General features: G+C 30.9%; 2 protein-coding genes across 2 annotated transcripts; both read right to left on the bottom strand.

Annotated features, from left to right (window-relative positions):
• Positions 1-4,689: 4,689 nt before the first annotated feature.
• On the bottom strand, positions 4,690-7,025 carry LOC122594021 (bifunctional bis(5'-adenosyl)-triphosphatase/adenylylsulfatase FHIT-like). The gene is made up of 5 exons (XM_043766496.1): positions 6,968-7,025; positions 6,762-6,863; positions 6,023-6,169; positions 5,124-5,222; positions 4,690-5,008 (listed from the first exon to the last, which is right to left on the bottom strand). The coding sequence occupies exons 1-5, from the start codon at positions 6,971-6,973 to the stop codon at positions 4,892-4,894; spliced, it is 471 nt and encodes a 156-aa protein (XP_043622431.1). The 5' UTR covers positions 6,974-7,025; the 3' UTR covers positions 4,690-4,891.
• Positions 7,026-17,250: 10,225 nt separating this feature from the next.
• LOC122594510 lies at positions 17,251-17,998 on the bottom strand. Its single transcript, XM_043766955.1, has one exon. The coding sequence runs from the start codon at positions 17,806-17,808 to the stop codon at positions 17,458-17,460; it is 351 nt and encodes a 116-aa protein (XP_043622890.1). The 5' UTR covers positions 17,809-17,998; the 3' UTR covers positions 17,251-17,457.
• Between the last annotated feature and the right edge of the window lie 1,598 nt (positions 17,999-19,596).

Here is a 19,596-nt window from a genome sequence, read left to right as displayed (position 1 = left end):
AAAGAAGAAGAATCAAGAAACGGGTCCAGCTTTAACAACTCAATTCAGCAAGAAGAAGAAGAATCAAGAAACGGGTCCAGTGTTAACAACTCAATTCAGCAAGAAGAAGAAGAATCAAGAAACAGGTCCGGTTTTATTCACTCAATTCAGCAAGAAAAAGATGAATGAAGAAAAGGGTGCAACTTTAACCACGCAATCCAGCAAGAAGAAGAAGAATCAAGAAACATGTCCAGTTTTAACTACTCAAATCAGCACCAAGAAGAAGGAAGAAACAGGTCCAGTCTTCACCACTCAGTTTAGCGTAAAGAGCTCATACGCAATCTTCTTGGATAGGATGACAAGCAGTAGAAACTTTGGTGGACTTCAAGCTTACTAAAATCCTTTCATATCATCATGTTAATCTCATTTTCACTTAATCCGTGGAACATCTATGGTGTTTTATGCTTAACCAAGTTAATCAGTAAATTTACTATATACTAATGATCATCTTTCTAGTCTTTTTGAGAATGGTAACATAATCGAGTCACTAACATAATTTTGCAAGAAAAATTGCATATGACCTCTTGAACCAGCCTAAGAACAAAAGTATGATAATGTCAACCAACTGGTCAACATATACTTAAGGTATCATTTGTTTTCATTTGCATTATCAGATTATCTTCATGCATACATAACAGTGATTTGATCGATGCATAGTCCAAATTGCAAAGTTCGTAACGAAATAATACTATTTAATAATGCCCATTTTGTCATGTATCCAAATAACTTCTACTTCAGTATCAAAAGCTATATGGGTATCAACAACTTTTTTGGGCTAATTACTTGGAAAGTAATTTAACTTGTTACGAAAACTTGTGCCAAGGTTTAAACAACAAATTTCTCCTTTGTGTGAGAAAAATTGAGATTTTCATCTAAAATTGGCACGGTTACACTTACACTGTTCGTTTTGTTTCTGAGTTTGAGCACAAACCCCTTCTTCTGTTACTTCATAATAACAGTAACTATAAAACACACCAATTTCAATCTGCATTTTCAACTTTCAATTATTCCACTCTCCCAAAAATCAATCATTATCCAAACCTCATCTCAACTATCACTTCCCTTCACTATACCAACTTCCCTTCACCAAAAGGCCGTGTGAGGTAATTGGTAGCATTACAAGTAGCATGTATATATAATTGTCTTTTTTTAATACAAGCATATGCAAGTGGAAACAACGCATTTTTAAACTTTGATCTTGGATCAAGAACAATAGCAACAATGATTAACAAGAATAACAATATTATGTAGAATATGATGATGATACATATGGTTCATGGTGGGAATGAATGAATGATAAACCAAAGGGAAGATATATAGAGACCTTTAGAACAATTTGTGAGTATAGTATGTGTTGTTCGTTCGCGTGCATATATAGCCCAACACAAGTTTTACATATAAATATATTCCATATATATATGACAAGAGGAATTATCATAAATACAAAATCATGTATTTTTATATAGCAAATCATTGTGCTTAATAGATTACTAGAAATAGATCCTTATTTATGCATATGATACGACACGAGATGATCACTGTATGATAATGATTTAGAAATAGTCGAAAAAGAATATATAGCAGATTAATATTGAATATTTTACTATACATATAAAACTACCAAAAAAAAGATTATGTATATATTACCCATGTATTATTATGTTTTAATCTTTAAAATTTATATATTGTATTCGTTTCATAAGTATTTGTATTGGTAAGTTAAAAAATGGTTATATACTACTAAGAAGATCAAGAATACTGTTTTTATAACTACATCAAATGGTTAAAGAAATATTTGTGCTTGGGGTTCCTCTTCTTGAAATAAGAAGATCAAGAATACTGTTTTTATAACTACGAGATGAGATTTTCATTAATTTTATTAGAGATATTTTCCTTCAGATAAAGGAATGAGAAGGAAACTTCTTGTAATTTTCATTGTAATCAATATTAGTTATTCGGTATATCAATGGTTACCATATTAATTAGGATAAGTTCTTTAGTTAAATTGATTAGTTAAATTGATTGAAAATACTAGCAGATTACCCGCGCAATGCGGCGGTTTTTATGGTGGCGATAGTGTGGTGATGTGGGACGGCTGTTGGTGGTAGTGGCAACATCGAGTGATGTTAGATAATTGATGTAAAGGGTTAATGTAGATATTTAAAAAAAAGTTGATAGTTTTATATACTCATTAAGGTTACTTTAGTCATTTTCTTCACGTAACTCTTAACATGAGGGTTATTTTCTTTATTATAAAAGTATAGATAAAAAATAATTGACCAGGTTATTAAAGAGAGAAGACTAAATTGATTTACTTAATTAAAAATTATTTGGCACCTTGTTTTAATCCTCCACAATAGAAAAGAACCAACCTAAACCGGCTCAAGTACATAAATTTGAGACACTATAGAAATTAAACTGATCATGTTTTCAGAGAAAATGTTAATTACAACATCAAAGGTTGTTGTCATCATATATAAAAACAATTATATCTTTTATATCAATATAAATCACTTCTTAACTTTTATGGTAAAAGTAAAATTAGTTTACAACAACCCAAAAACCTGTTATTACAGCAAGACTCTTAATTTCTTTTGAAATAATAAAAAAAATATATCTTCATGATTCATACTAAAATAAAAAAAATAAATAAAACTGATTAGGATTGTCAATAATATGTGTGAAAGATAGTACCTTAAATAAACATTTCTACGCAGCTAATGACAGCTTATAAAATTCTTATTAGCAAAACCCGTTTTTAGTTAACAAACCTTTTTAATTTTTTGAATGTTAAAATATTATTATATATACTTTTATACAATCTATTAAAAAAATAGCACTCTATTTATGGAATTATTAAATAGAGTGTGATATTTCCATTTAGTATCCTTTAAAATATTTTTTCCTACACTACCCTTTAATATTAAAACATCAATTATCAACAACACTCGACGTTGTTTTCACCATAAACAGTCGCGCGCCCCACCACCACACTATTGACGCTGTCACAATTATCACCGTATTGCGTGAGTACCATGGTAGTATTACTAAATTACAAGAAATAGTGCTAAATCAACAAGAATTAAATCTTGGTCTTTATGCGGAAGGTTTAAAGACTTTACAAAATGGATTAATCTCACATTGGCTTAAAATTGTTTTTATCCTAATACTAAAAATTTATCCTTTCAAGAATAAATAATGCTTTTGATTAACTAAAACCTTTTATTTGACAAAGTCTTTTCTCTTGGTCTTACATTTGACAAACTTTTAGTTAGAACTATTCCATGACATTCTAACTGCTTCACCAACAATACAAATACCCATTTCCTCACATATCAACAAACGAACCCAAATGCACAAATCAGCCATTTTGTCATGAGGTTAAGGAGAGGAGGCAGAAAATTCTGGTGGTTTATTCCATGTACACACAAAAGATCATTTCGTCGTGCCGAATCACAATATGATGTAGAGGATATGCTTAGAATTGAGCTCACAACCATTGATGAAGATTCCGAGACATACGAGCAGCAGCATAATCGACCACTTACACCAAGAAAACATGCAATTAAGATGGGAAAGAAAGTGAATAGGGAAGATCAGGGTCGGGTTTTTACTACGCAATACAGCGTAAAGAATTCGTACGCGCTCTTCTTGAACAGGATGACAAGCACTAGAAGCTTTGGTGGTGCTCTAGCTTACTAAAACCATTCCACGCACTTACATCATATTCACATTTTGTAACTTTTTTTTTTTCTTTTTTTTTGTACATTAATTGTGGAACTTTTTCATGTTATCTTGTTAATTTCTGACGCCTATTGTATAAAGATGATAAAATAATTGGGCCAAACAACAATGTTCAATGTTGGATGCTACATTGTCAACTCAAAATAAGTCAATTATTTTTTGATGATTGATAATGTCAACTAATTACTCGATCTTAATCAGAAAATTCGTATGGCGTCATTTGTTTTAGCTTTAATCCATAGACACCGACCAGTGACATAGGCCAAATTAGAATTAGACAAAAGAAAAAGTAAAAAATGAAGGCATCCATATACAATTTGGTAATTTATAGAACCATTAATTAATGCAATTATCAGTTGTGCTTCATCAAGGTTGCGGGTTCAAATCTAACATTGAGATTCCGGCCGAGTTCGATCAAGCCTGGTTAAGAACAACTTGAAGTTTATTAGTTTAATTGTTTTTGATCGTTTCAAAAAACTTATAATTATTAGCAGTGTATAAAATATCACAACTGTATGCCAATTCAACTCATCGATCACTCTTGCTTCTATATATATAATAATTTTCTTATTTCTTATAATATATGCTTTCTTCCCAAGAAAGTTAACCAATAAATAAATTAAATAAGCAAGCTTGTCATTTTTTCTCACAACGAAAGCTAGTTCAATATTTGATCAGAAATTTTTAAACATAAATTAGAACAGTTCAACAAATACATTATTAGCCGTGTCAACTTCTCAACAACACCATTAGTGACAAATTTGGGCATGTGGCATGTGCAACTAGCTAGCAAATCCGAATGAAAAGCAGCAGAGCAATGTGACATTTTAAATGCTCATGTATTTTTTTACAAACAATCATCAATCATGTGATCAGTCTATTCAACCATAATATGCACTTAACAAATTAATTTAATCGATCTCGATCATATTAGGCCAAAGAAATTTCTGGATACAGTAGATGGACTTGGTTTGATTGCAAAAATTTGATCACACGATGCACCAATCATATTTATTGCAAATGATTCTCCCTTACTAGTTTCAAATACTTTGACTACCAAATTCTATTATTCATACCAACGACATTAATTAATGCATAGACTAATTAATTAAGAGAAAAGCTTTCGATATTCTTCTGCTTCTTGAGCCCTCTCCTCTGAGCTTCTATCCTTCCGCTCTTTGTCCAAGTCTAGTCTCTTCTTTAACTCCTTTTCCGCCTCATTTATCTACATATATATATCATATATGATCAGGTTTACCAACATACGAGTATATATAATAACTCTGCTGTGATCTTGTGGTCGCGTTTACTCAAGCTTATAAAGAAAGTTATAAACTTACAGCATCATAGATCTCATCGTTTTCCTCAAAGTCTCCAACTTTTCTAGGGATGATATGAATGTGAACATGTGGGACTGATTGTCCTGAGTGCGGCCCATCCTGAAATGGAAAATTTTGAGATATATCAGGCAGTCCTTCTCACGGGTTAAAGGGGTTATTTCTTTAGCAGGGTCTCACTGGTTTAATTAGGGGTTATTTCTATCCTTTATCTTAAGGGGTAATGAGATGGGATTTGAAATCCAATCATGTTAGATTACACAAATTCCAAATTCAAGAGAACTTCAAATTCCATTCCATAGGGCGCGTTTGGTTCACGGAATGTTTTTAGGAGGAATGGAATCTTTCAATGGAATTGGAATTTGAAGAAATGGAATTTGACGGAATGTTTTTAAATTTTTGAAAATTCAAGTAACGAATGGAATAAGATTTCTTCTCCCACCCTCAAGGGATGGAGATTCCATCAAATAAAGTAATGTTTACATTCCAATGGAATCATATTCCTTCATCTTTGAACAACCAAACACATCAAGGAATGGAATCTCATTCCAATTCCATCAAATTTCATCAGAATCTGTGAACCAAACGCGACCAAGATTCCTTTGAAATCTCGAAAACAAATTCCAAGGGTATCACAGTGTTCAGAATGCGATATATTCACTACAAATAATATTATATTTGTCTACATTTTTAGTTAGTGTCAACAATTTAAAAATTTTGTCACGCTTTTATGTCTGTAAAAATGTGTAAAACTAAAAGTTACACATTTTTGCACACATAAAAGCGTGACAAAATTTTTAAATTGTTCACACTAACTAGAAGTGAAGACAAATGCAATCTTATTTGTAGTGATTGAAACAGTAAGTACTAGGATTTTATATAGAATGTCGTAAGTAGCTTACCTGGATGGTAAATGTAAGCGAAGATGCTTTGTGGTATTTCTCGAGCAGATGACCAATTCTTTTAGCTGAAACCCACATCTCACAAGTCTCTTCAGCCGTAAGGTCAGCAAATCGTTTCACTTCGCGCTTTGGGCACACAAGTACATGTGCTTATTGTCAAGTCAAACAAACAAATACCCAAATTGCAAACAACAGATGGTATTAAACACAACTTACATCAAATTAGATTATGAGCTATATAATTTACCAAGATCATTGTTGATATACTAACACACATTTAATTTCACATATATGTTTCTGTTTCTGATCACCGGCCATACGTGCAAAACACAGAGTAAAAATAAGAAGTCTATTAACTTTTTTACCTCTCACAGCAAAAATAAAGTACTACTCTATAAGTTTGATTAATTAAGCTTAAGTCAATATGTGTAGTAGTTGATGGATATGACCTGGAAAACAAAAATCAAATCAAGAATAATTCAGTTTCATAAATGATGTTGTAAGTTATAGAAGCTTTATAATTTGAAATGAATATGGGTCTATTTGTTTTTTTTTATAAAAGGTTATTATCTGAATCTGAATTGTTAATAGGTAATTCTTGATCCGTTTCTTTTGTTTGATGAAGCATCACTATGACTAAGTCTCTTTGGTTCATAGTAATATATAACGTTTAACTTAAAACAAAACATGATCAACAACATAGATAATTAATTACTGTTTTTGAGTATAGAAAGTAATTACCAGGAAGAACAGGACGTAGATTCACAAAAGCATATGTAAGATGAGTTGTGTAAAACACATCTTTGTGATCAATTTTGTGTGGTCCAAAAGTATAATCCATCTGTTCCAAAAATTATATATTTTCATTCAAAGTAAAACATCACAAAGATTTAAAATAAGTCAAAAAACTAAACATATAATAGTGATGAGATGAGAATTTTTTACTTGCATGCAGTTGGTGTTTTGAATATGAAATGGGGGAGTTTTGAGGAGATAAATAAAATTAAAGTAAGAGACAAGCCTTAATTAGCATTGTGGGACTAATGAGAGAGACTAATGTATAAAAAAGATTTCCCATAGTGCAAGTCTATGAAATATAATTATTTTTTCGTTTCATACATTGATACATAACATGAAAATTAGTCATTGTTTTAATGGAAGTTTGTTTTTTAGTTGATATATTCGACTTTATATGTATAGTTTGAGATAAACTTATACCTAAGAAAAAGATACCAATAATATGGAAAGATATTCATTTAAAACAAAATATGCAAAAAACTATCAAACTATAAATGGATGGATTGATACGTACGAGACTCTCAAGTGTCAGGTTCAAAACAAAATGCTTATAATTAATGAGACAGAGGTTTTTTCAAAATGAGTTTCCACTTAAATTGGAGTTTATGAAAAGTCAATACCACTTGGCACAAAGTTGTCGTTAAAACAACAATTAGCGCAACGACTAGGACTCCTGTCGGAGGTTTTTTGAGCACGCGCTACCACTCATGCAGCGACAAGGACCCGCAACTCTCGAAGGGCCCACCTCGGCAGTCCACCGGGTGGGTTTTTTTATCCTTCCCCGTTTTGAGTGTATTATTGGATAGTTATAGCGGCCCATAGGCGCGAGATGTACCTTGTTTTTGGGGGGGTTCGGATGATATGATGGGTTAAAGAAATAGTATGCATTGTCCATTATGTTTTCATTAAATGTTGTACGGTATTTGATGAAGACACTTTTCCATATGTTTTAGGGTACTTTTTTACATCAACACTCTTTTCTATATCGGTTCTTAAAACTAAACGAGTTCACTCAAACATTGAAATGCACGAAACAAATTATCATTACGACAAGAACTGGCCAAAACCCGGTTTCAACAGACCCAAGAAAACCGAAAATCCGAATTCATGAAAAAAGTTGAAACTGAGGACCGGACCAAAAATATGTTTTGGGCTAAGAAACATAATGAGCTACATCTCCTTGTTGAGCTCAGAATTTAACTGGGCTTTAAAAGCATTAAAGTTAGTTGGGCAACTTTTTAGTGGATGTTGTACATCGCGCTTTATGCCTGGCAGCCTGTGTTTAATTTACTTTTTTTTTTAAACTTTTGTATATAAAATTTCAACATAGATGCAACTTGGTTAAAGATTAATATTGTAACAGCTCAAATCACCTTCTCAGTTTTTTTTTGTTCTCCGCTTATTGGTTTTGCTTAACTTAAAATGGGGAAAACGCATGGAAAGTATCCAACCTTTTATATGGAAATTTTTGATCCCCTTCCCAAACGATGTGGGATGTTACAAATAAATAGATGGGTTGGTGTATGGTGGAACCTTAGACTGAGAGAGTTTGGGTTCAAATCTTAGTGTGAGCAAAATGCTCCCAGGAATGGAGACAGGGGTTTTCCCAGTATGGGTTTCTTCTGGAATTGGAGTTTGGTATATGAAGAGGCATGTCGCTGAGCCCAAATTTGCCGTTCAAAAAAAAAAATGAAAACGCAAAAAAATAATATAAACAACTATAATATAAACTCTTTCAAATTCTGAGTTAGGCCGGGCTAAGCAGACTTGATTGAAGCTTAATATTTTGAAAAGACAAAAATGGTAACAGCTATAAACCCTTTTTAGATTATGGGTTGGGCCGCTTTTTGGGCTAAATCCGAGTTCAAAACGTGGAGCAGGCCCAAACACGCAGAAATTAGAAAATAGTGAGTAGTGACTAGAAGTTAGAGTGGTTTTGACATTTGAGCTAAAATCTCTTCCGTTTCATTTTTCTTTAGGGAAGACCGGAAGAGATAATAGGCCAGTAGGGATGTTTGGTGACATGCTGCCTTCGTATATCGTAAGATAATGTCAAATGTGATTTTAACACTAATACAGTAATACGTGATATGGTTTCTAAAAAATATATACCTATTAGCAAAACTCAATTCTGATAATTTTTTCCGTTTTATTAAGGTAGAGTTTGAAAGTTGTAAGATAATATCACATGTTATTTTAACATTAGATGTGAATTTCGAAACCACGAAATGTTACGATTCCTTCGCATTTAGCAAAAAAAAAAAAAAAAAAAAGCAACAAACACATGTGATGATATTTTTTGAAAAGCATGTGATTTTTTTTTAACATTACTAATTGTAAATTTTATTTTGTAAATTTTATTGCTATGAAGATTAGCGAGAAGCTAGGACAATGAACAGGGAAATGACAACAATTGATTGGTTAGAAATTAAAAGTATTTCATTGGGGTCAAGTAATGTTGGATGAAGATCTGTTGGAAAGCCAAAAGAAGCTTGTAGCTTTAAGTTCTTTTGTTAGCAAGACGAAGTGACAGCTGCTTATTGTTGAAGACTTGATCGTTTCTACATTTCCATATCACCTAGTATAATGTGATAGTAATGATGATATTATCGTATATTAGGTGACTCGGTAAATGTGACCAACATTAAATGTTGTAGCGTTTAATATTGGAGTTTTTTTTTCTTTCAAATAAAAGTTAAATCTAATTACATCCAAACACAGATTTATTTTAACATAATAAGAACTTATCATTCAAAATTAAAAGTTAAAGTTCTTAAAAACCTCTTACCAAACATGCCTAAAGATGTTTAAGTGTTCATTTTTAAAATTTGACTAATAAACTTCATATTCACGTTTATTATGAATTCCTTTTTGAAACTCATTTTCTAACAACAAATATACTATAATATTAAATTGCACCTAATAATAATACTAAACTAAATCATTGACAAAGATTGAACTTTGGTATTTATCTTAAGAGGCAACGACCTCTATACAATATAACCTCTATAAATTAATAATGTCGGGACCGGGATAATTTATCATTTTAACGAGATATTATTATATCGATAAATTAATATTTTATTAATTTAAAAAAGTTTTACGATGTAAGTTGTGGAGAAGACATTTGTGAGCTTGAGAACTTGATTACAACTATTCATTATCACTTGCTTATTTATCTTGGTGTAAATAATGAATGTTATGAGATTGAAAGCATTAAAGAAACTATGGCAAAATCATTCAAAATCTGGTTAATGACGAAGTTGAGGATGATCCAATAGCTTTAAAAAGAAACATTGCAAAAGACAAGTCAACAACTCTTCACAACTTTTTGTAGCAACACAGAAAAACAATGTCGCAACTCTTGAGTAGAATGAGAAGATTTAAAGATAAACTCAATATAGATTTGAAGTTCACCAAAAAATTTAGTGGCTTTTTACTAAGCAATCTTAAAATTTAAAAGATCCTAATAATTATTAATTTATAGTTCGTTGGGACCAATACAAATATATTGAGATTTCAAAAAAGTTATTATCTTATTATTTTATCGATTGGCGTCCAATTTTGTACTGGTACCAAGTTGGGACTGGACAAATTATTAGTTTTATCGAGGTTATTAATTTATCGAGTATCAATTTATAGAGGTTCGAAATTGAATTCAAATTGGTCGAGAAAAAGAACCGCTAATCGGAATTTGGGGAAAGAGAGAGAGGGAGGGCAAAGCGGGGAACTGGAAAGGTATATATCAAATGGGTTAACCCAAGATTGTCCGTTTTCGAAACTTAATATAATAAATCCAATGCTAATGCATGTAACGAATAAGAATACTTTGAATACTTATGACTCATGAAATAAAGGATTAGATACATTACAAAATGTTTTATATTAACACCTAGGTAGTGGCACTCAATTGGCGACTAGTGTCTCTAATTAATGTATAGGTTACACAAACTCCCTAGTGGCAAGGAAGATTCATACGCTATGTATCTACGCTTGAAAACGAGTCGCTATGAGATTTGTTTACTTGCAAAGCTGGTGGTATCATTCAAGCGTGTAGCAAGCAAAAAAAAGGCTTTATATTTGCATAAAATCTTAAATTATTTGTGTATATATATATAGATCGGCAAACTATCTTATTTGCACTAATAGATTATATGAATGTCTGAGATGAAACTCAAATCTTTTGAAAAATCCTTTAATAATCATTTTGGTATTTATGTCTACGCATGACAAAACTAGTTTGAATATATAAATTAATTGTTTATCGTTTATGGTTAGCAATAGTTTGATCTGAACCGATAAGAGTATTATAAACATAAAATTAAAAACAAATGATATAAATTAAACTCAATCTAGCAAACTATATATATGTTGACATAACTTAGAACCTGATTCTACAAATCGTGATTAATACTTCTAAATCGAAGGCCAGTTGTTAGAACATAAATTACATAAACCTCTTTCTTGTAGCATATACGTAGGCTACAACTTATTGATAAGACACGAAATACCGATAATCTTAACTTCTTAAGGATTAATTAGACATTAGACATGTTAATAATTAGTTGATAATTAGATAATGCATCATATATATTATAGTTAGTGGAAGAAACTTTCTGTCCCTAACCCAATATGAGAAGCAACACTCACTATTTGTTTTATTGCAAATGGACAATTATCTATGATGTTAAATGGCGTTTTCTAACCAAGTATTTCTTAATATTGGCTTTACACTTGTACATTCTTTTCTATCCATATCAATAATTATTTCAACTTTAAAACATTCTATGATTTCATAGTATGGAAAAATTGGCATATATTGCATATATTTCACACCTACCAAATGCTAAATACCAAAGTGGTTGGTACCAAATGTGCCTGAATTCTGACCCCCAAATTAAATAATGGGCCACCTAAATAATGTGTTATTACTTCTTACTAACATCGTTACTATCTTCAAGTTTTGTACCATTTTTTTCCTTTTTATTTTAATCCTAACCGTGTTATACAATCTTTAGTCAATTACGTTTACGAGGTTTACGAATTACATTTTACCTTGACTCGTCCTCTTTAGCTTTCTATTTATTTATCTATTTATTTTCTGTACGTATATTGTTTTGGGAAAATGATCCGTACTGCAGATTTTACCTAAACTTAGGTACTGCCACATTAAAAAAAGTTACAGATTAAACGTTTGAATTTGATAAACATATATAACCCCTGAATTTTACATAAACACCCCTAAATTTTACATAATCTCTTTTTGCTTTACCTAAAATAAATACTATATGTTTTCAATCAGCACTAATTGCCTATAAATATCATGTACTTCTTGTTTTGTTTTGTACTTTCCAGACTATAAAAAAAAAATTTAATTTTTTTCTAGGTCGACATTAAATTAAAATCTCATGTCCTCGTTCATTTGTTAGTTTAATTTTAAACGAATAAATACTAGCTAATAAATTGATAAATTCTATTTATTTTAATGTTCATGTTCATTTGCTCAATTAAACTCAAACAAATGAATATTTCGTTCATTTTCGTCAATATCAATTCGTTTATATGTGCAAGGGGTATCTCGTAAGGATTGATTATTATATTAACAAGTGGGCCACCTTTTTAATCAAGTTTACTATTTACGATCTCCTTTTTATTGAAACTATCTACGAAAATAATAGTATACATTAGGGCCCGCACATACACAAAGTCGGGGTCCAATGTGTAGTCTAGAACCTATGTTCGGTATCATTTATGTTGCATGTATTTGTGTGCGATGTCGTTTTGAACGCTTGTATTGTTTTCATGCATTTATGGGGTGGGGATTTTAATACATCGAATAGCTAATTATAGAACTCTCTTATCGACCACATGAGATTTATATCTTTTCTAGATATATATATGTGTCCGTATATGATGTTTTATCTATATATCATTTTAAGAAACAAATTAAACAATGAATCAATTAATTACAATAATGCAATGCGAATGATGTTTGGTTTAAGTGGCAATTACATAAGGGATTTGCTAACTAGTGCCCCTAGTGCACTAGTTAAGAAGCATTTAATAAACTTGTTATTTTCTTATTAATCAAAAAATTTATTTAATGTGTATTAATTTAACTCAACAATTTCTATTTTTAATTAAATAATTAATACATATTTTTATATTTTAGAAAAGTTAGACTTTAATAAATACTTCATTAAATGTTTCTTAACTAATGCACTAGGGACACTAGTTAATAAATCCCATTGCATAAAGACTAGTGTAGAGGTATAAGGTTTAAAACCAAGTTGTAGGAGGTTTTTAATAAAAATTAATGATATATAAACTTACCGACTTACCTAAAATTACTAGAAAATTAATAGATTTCACGTATCTTAAATATCTTAAAGTTATGGTATTGGAGATATGAAAAAAAAAATGTCAATATTTGTAAGTTATGGAAATTCCTTCTATGGAATCAAAAGCCATTGAATACGTTTTGGGGCCGGTGATGATTCATAAATACAATTAGTTATTTTTAGCCGTACATCAAGTGTAAATTATTATGTACAATATAATAAAACATGTATAGCAATATATAAATAAAAAAGGATGGTGTAAAGATTATCTCAAAGGAGGTGACTAAACCAATATATTTTTCCGAAAAACCCGTAAATAATACTCCTGCTACGAAAAAATGTTGTGATATGATAAAGGTCAATCAAACTATTATTTGTTATTTATGCTAACTTATAAGAATGGATTTTGCATAATTCGATTTGGGTTTGTTATTGTTAAACAAAAAATTTTGGTTAAGTTAATTAGACCAATCAGTTTCAATAGGTTAATTATTGGTTTGGTTATCTTTTATGTAGGGCTAAAACCCCAGCGGTATCCCTGTCTCCTGGTGATGCAGGTTCGAATCCTGGAGGGAGCAAAGGTTTTCTCCCAATTAAGTGTAGTGTCCTTGGGCTGCTTGATTGGGGGGTTTCCCTCCTCTGTGGTTCCTTGACGTACGATCGTTGTTCCTTGAGCACATCCTGTCCGGTGGGTGTAGAGACCACATATGAGGTCTAACAGGCTCTGAGGTTCAAGGGTAACCGTCCCGTTAACATTCAAAAAATACGAGTACGATATTTGGTCAACCATCAAGAAATTGGGTGTATCATATATGAGCTTCAAACTCTCACTAACTTCAAGTGTTATTTTAGTTTTAAAGTTAAGTTTAATAATTAAACGTTTAACAATAATCGGATAGCTTGTTTTATGTAGATTATATTGTCGTTCATCGAACGTGACAAAAAAAGAAAGAAAAAACAATTGTAAGTAATCGTACAACATAAATGACTAATAGTAAGCGTTTTAATCAGCTTTCACAAATCATTTTAACTTTTCTATTATAACAATAATAAAACTTTTCTTGTTGTGATGTCCTATGACGTGCACTCGCTTTTATCAATTGAATTGACAATTGAAAGGCTCAAAATCCCTATAATTTTATTAGGCGTCTGATAACCCGACCACTTTTTTGGTAATCCGACCAAACTTTTTGTAGCGACCCTGACAGGGAGTCCGCTTTTATTCTACCATATTTACCATTATAGACATGGAGGCCCGCACTTTTTTCACTTTTTGCAGCGAGGGTCACTGCAAAAAGTAGTAGTGGTCGAGATACCAAAAAATAGTGGTGGGGATATGGGGGGCGTTTTATTAATACGGATCGAGTAATAATTAAATAAAACTTGCTTAGCTTCATTTCCTTCTCCAACTGGAATCTTTGTTTTGATGTCATAATTAGACGTCAAGATTAGAAGGGGTCTTAGAAATCCCTTTGAATGGCTTGTTCTCCCGGGTCATATTCCCTTTATCAAGTCTTTAAAGTTATGGATCTATTATTCGTCGAATGAGTTATTTAGCGTGAACTTCCGGTTAAGACAATGTATATTTGACCTCTTGATATTCGCGAGTAATTCATGTATTTTTATTAAAAAATAACTTATAAAATATCAAAATTCAAATGAAATATTCTGGGATATATATATCTATCAAAGCAAAATGACAACAAGATAAATGTGATGTACGGTTTTTTTTTTATGATCGATACACTATCGTTAATAGACTTGCACTACCAAAAATGTTTTAATTTGAAACATGTTTGTTGATAAATCTCTCTTTTCTTTTAGTTCAAAATATTGTTTCATTGTTTTAAATGGCTAAAACAAAATAAAGCACGTAGTTTGAAGAAGATTTAATGCAAAAGAAAACGATCACATTAAATGCTTGCAAGCCAGCATTGAGCCTTGGTCGACATCCGAATTAAAGATGTCATTCTTGAACCTTTCCTACCCATTCAAGATCCTAAGGTTCGGAGTGTCCCGATAATCGAGTGGGGAACACCCGTCCCGCCTGGTATCGTGAATGTGGGAGCCAATTGGGGAGGGGTGGTCTTGATTTTGGCTTTGGTCACCGCCTTTGTGACCGTTGAAGATGGTGAAACAATCCTTGTAAGTAAAGAAAGAGGGTGATAAGAGAAAAAAAATATTAGAATGGAAAATATTTTTAACTTAATCTTTTAAAGTTTTTAGTTAATACGTTTGATATGATTGGGAGAGTGATACAATTACAATAATCAAGTGGTGTATATACCTTTGTACATTGGAGATGATTCTCTCAAGTTATTTCCCCAACTTGAGTCAAGTTGGGAAAATCTTGACCCTTGAATAAAAATTAAGGTTCAAGATTCAAAAATGATATTTGAATCTTAACCATTGATTTTCTTATAAGGTCATGGTTAATGATGTATGGTCAAAAAATGATGTTATACAGATTACCACTCTTTCGTTAACCTATCTATGATTATTCATAACATGTTGAAAATTTGTGTTCAATTTCGGGCGAGACAAATTAGACTACTCATAATTAAAAGTGAAAATTTGGAAGTCTTGTTCTTTTACAGCTTTCTATACTTCTACGGCATGGTTAAACATCTTGAAACCACCTTTTATGGGACATGTTTGATGTATATTTACTTTAAGGTACATACTTTTTTTATTGCAATTCAAATGTACCAAGTATTGCTTAATTTGGTTCATAATTCAAAAACTTTTTTCCCAAACGAGCCAATTAATTTTCTCGGAAGCTATATTTATGATCTTGTACGTAGTATGATTTGTCATGGTAATTTGTTCACTTCTATCCAAAATTGTATAATTACTCTTCGAAACTATTTAATGAAAGAGTGTTTCCGATATATTATAAGAAAAAAATAAAAGTTATATCTTCATTTTTCTCATTATTCCCATCTTACCACCCAATGGCAAAAGAATGATTTTCCTTCCTCTACACACAAATCACTTTTATTTTCAACTATTAAAAATCAACATATCACAATCATGTTACTTTGTTACTATTTTTCAATTTGACCAACTATAACTTTCATTATACTTTATTGTATTTAGTTTATTATTTTGTCAACCGGTACGTGTCATACTCAAAATAATCTTCTGTACCAACTATTTTAAATGGACGTAATGAGGATAATCCATCATCATTGCAAGACTGTACACATGATTCGACATTTTAATATATGTAGCTTCAACTTCACACCACACATTGCTTAATTAACTCTAATAGCATATTCTTTTCTCAAAATTCCTAAGCCAAATAAAACAAAAATACTCCCCGGCCATCTGTATTAATTACTTAAATAGAGCAAAAACTACACCTTTTTTATTTTATAAAAATATACATATATACAAGAGGTGATATTCTGACTGTACAAATCAATAATGCACAGTTGTAGTAATGCACAGTTATGGTAAAATTATCAAAAGATGTGGTACTAACATCAATTCCCTTATTTTATATATATGTATATTTTTAATTTGGTTCGAAAAAATTGTCACATCTTGTAGTATGATTTTATATTTCTCAGTTGTCTACTACCTCTAAAGAATGAAAATTTACTCGAATAGTCCAATGGTAACAAAAAAAACATAGCATTATAGTCTGTAGATATAAAATACCTGGTTGTAAAGGGGTGATATACAAGCTAGTATATCACTATTTTAACCCACACATTATACATATTCATGTTCTACACTTAAACACATGAACTGGTTGTGGATGAATTAGTAATACACATATATCACTAGTCATTGTAGAATGATAAAATAGTAAACAATAAAAAAAAAATCTTTCTAACTTATTTTTATTTAAATTGCTAAATGACTAATAATTCTAAAGTTGTGAAATACTTTACCAAAAGTGTTCACACAATTCAATTATTTTTGCAATTTACGTGCATGTTTTGTGTGATAACCAAAATATAATTAAAAAGACACAAAAACAAAACAAAACAAAACTAGCTAGAACTATATCCGAATAATTGATCAATGGGAAACTGTAATTAGATTTTTAAAAAGATAAAAAAAAAATAATCATGGATATATCCATCAACCATTTGCATTTCACACTACTACCAAATTACAAAATTAAATCATCCATCACTAGACATTTAATTATAATTAACATTAACATAGCTTATATCATGAAACTAAAATAACAATTTAACCAACAAATAAACTAACAAACAAATTAAAGAGTAACATAACTTACCAATTAACAATACTAATAATAAATTAACCTTATAATTACTACCAGAAACAATGGGCAGAAGAAGTGAAGTTGTTGTTATGATGATGATGATGATTTAAACGTATGAATGTCTTTTTATTTCTTCTAAGCCCATAAAACAAACCATGACGTAGCCTAAACCATATCATTTTATGGATCTTCTTAGTGGATCTAAGTTTGACCCATATAAGTTTCTTGACCCGAAACAAACATCTCTTCATTTTCTGACTAGTGCTTTGTTTCCTGCTAAACTGATAACTTTTTAGAAACAACCGTCTCTTTTCAACTTCTGTAATGGTGTATGGAATCATACCCATTCCCATTCCCACACCCGGTAAGGATTCTGTTCTGAAAACTGGATTCATCATCATGATCACTTTCTTTCTTTTGTTTGTTTTTGTAGAGAGAAATGAGAATAGAATGAGGAGGAAATGAATAGAGAAATTAAGTGGGAAGTTTTTTTTATTTAATATATGTATGTAAGATACATGGGAATGGGAAAAAGGCTGTTAAGAGTTGAATTCTTTATTATAAGGCTTTCTTGGTCTAAACTTCTTTCATCTTTTTCCGTTTTTTAGTCTTATATCTTCTCATACAATACATATGATATATATAGTCAATGGACGGACTATTATAGATAAAGTTAAAAAATAATGTACTAGTGTAACAACTCTTTACAAGATACAATTGTATTCAATATATACCGCAAGTAAGTAAAAGTACAATACCATCTTCTACGGGTTTGAGTCTTAAAACATTAATGGTGTATATAAGATGTTAATATATATACAATCTTACCTCTACCACAATAGTGTATAAAGTCTGTTCCAGGTTCTATAAATCTAAGATATGAAAGGACCTCCAGTCATGCAAGACATGAAAATAAGGCCCTTGACCTATATCTCCAAAGACAAATATGTTAACCACTTATCAAATAGAAATGCCATGCTTTCATTTATTATTGTTAATGAGTTTTGTTAAACGCAACTGTTTTGTAGTTAATGTGCATTAAATAGTTGTATACTTATCATTAAATTTAAGGGTAAATTTTTGATATACAAGGTACAGGTAGGAAAAAGTGAGAACCAAAACATGAGTGGGAATTAAGAGAACCACTAATTTTTCTCCCTCTTTATTCTTTTTGGTGTGGTTTTTTAATTTTTAATTTTTGTAATTGTTTATTATTTTTTTATTTTCTTTTAATAAAGACCCATTCCAAAAAAAAAATAATAATAATAAAAATCATATGGTTTACGCGTTGAAAATGTATGGATACGGTACGAGCGTTGCCCTTATACGTTCTAAAGGAGTTGCCATCGGACGCATATGTGAAAAGTATGAATTTGATGGGCGGTGATGCAAGACATGATGACAGTTAAATACGGTACGGGTGTAGCCTTTAACCCTAAGGGCTAAGCCTTAAAGATGATTTTTTTAGTAGTTCTTACGGTTCTCGTCATTATTTTGATTTTCACTTGATCAAAGGTACAAATTAATACTAAACAAAATGACATATATTTAGGGTTTTAAATATGACATGTCATTTAGTGTTTTTTTTTTTTAATATTATTATATATAAAAAAAATCCAACTCATTAATCAAATGTAGAATATATAACACTTAATAAACTTGTTTAGTTTAGAATTATTCATAATCTACAAAGTTTAGATGATCTAATTTAGAATCTTGTTTATGAAGTTTACATATTTACAAAACTGCCATTTATAAAATAATGAGAAAATGTTGTCTCGTTATCCGTAAGCGTTTACTTTAGTGAAAGTAAGCTTTCTTTTGTATGACATTTCTTCTCCGCCGCCTTTGTCTCTGTTTCTGTCATGTTATAATGCTTAGGGGGCAACTTTGTAATGAAGTGGAAAGTATAAGGGTAACATTCAGAAATTACGAAGTCACGTGACGTGTAGGATTGAATATTGATCTCGAATGTATTTTGACTTTTGGTTAATCTCCAACACGTTGGTCAAAGATCGTCTATTACTCTATTCATTGGATCATAAATCTTAAGCAATCGAGGATTTGGTGTGCGAAATGCCAAAATCACACACCAATATCTCATACACTTGTCATATCTAACTTTCAAAAGTTTCCATACGCTGGTGAAAATTGATTATTCGTACTCTAGCTTTTTAAGTTTTCTTCAT

The sequence above is a fragment of the Erigeron canadensis genome, chromosome 3 (genome assembly GCF_010389155.1).
Source record: "Erigeron canadensis isolate Cc75 chromosome 3, C_canadensis_v1, whole genome shotgun sequence".
NCBI classification, from domain to species: domain Eukaryota; kingdom Viridiplantae; phylum Streptophyta; class Magnoliopsida; order Asterales; family Asteraceae; genus Erigeron; species Erigeron canadensis.
The sequence above is the reverse complement of the archived record's forward strand: the minus strand, read 5'-3'. Positions and strand labels throughout refer to the sequence as shown.

Excerpts from the sequence above, each read along its gene's own strand:
- LOC122594021 (XM_043766496.1), bottom strand. Across the intron at positions 5,223-6,022 it reads CGCTTACATTTACCATCCAG|GATGGGCCGCACTCAGGACA; the intron begins GTAAGCTACTTA and ends TTTCCATTTCAG. Across the intron at positions 5,009-5,123 it reads ACGATGAGATCTATGATGCT|ATAAATGAGGCGGAAAAGGA; the intron begins GTAAGTTTATAA and ends ATATATATGTAG.
- LOC122594510 (XM_043766955.1), bottom strand. The coding sequence starts at position 17,808 with ATGATGATGAATCCAGTTTTCAGAACAGAATCCTTACCGGGTGTGGGA.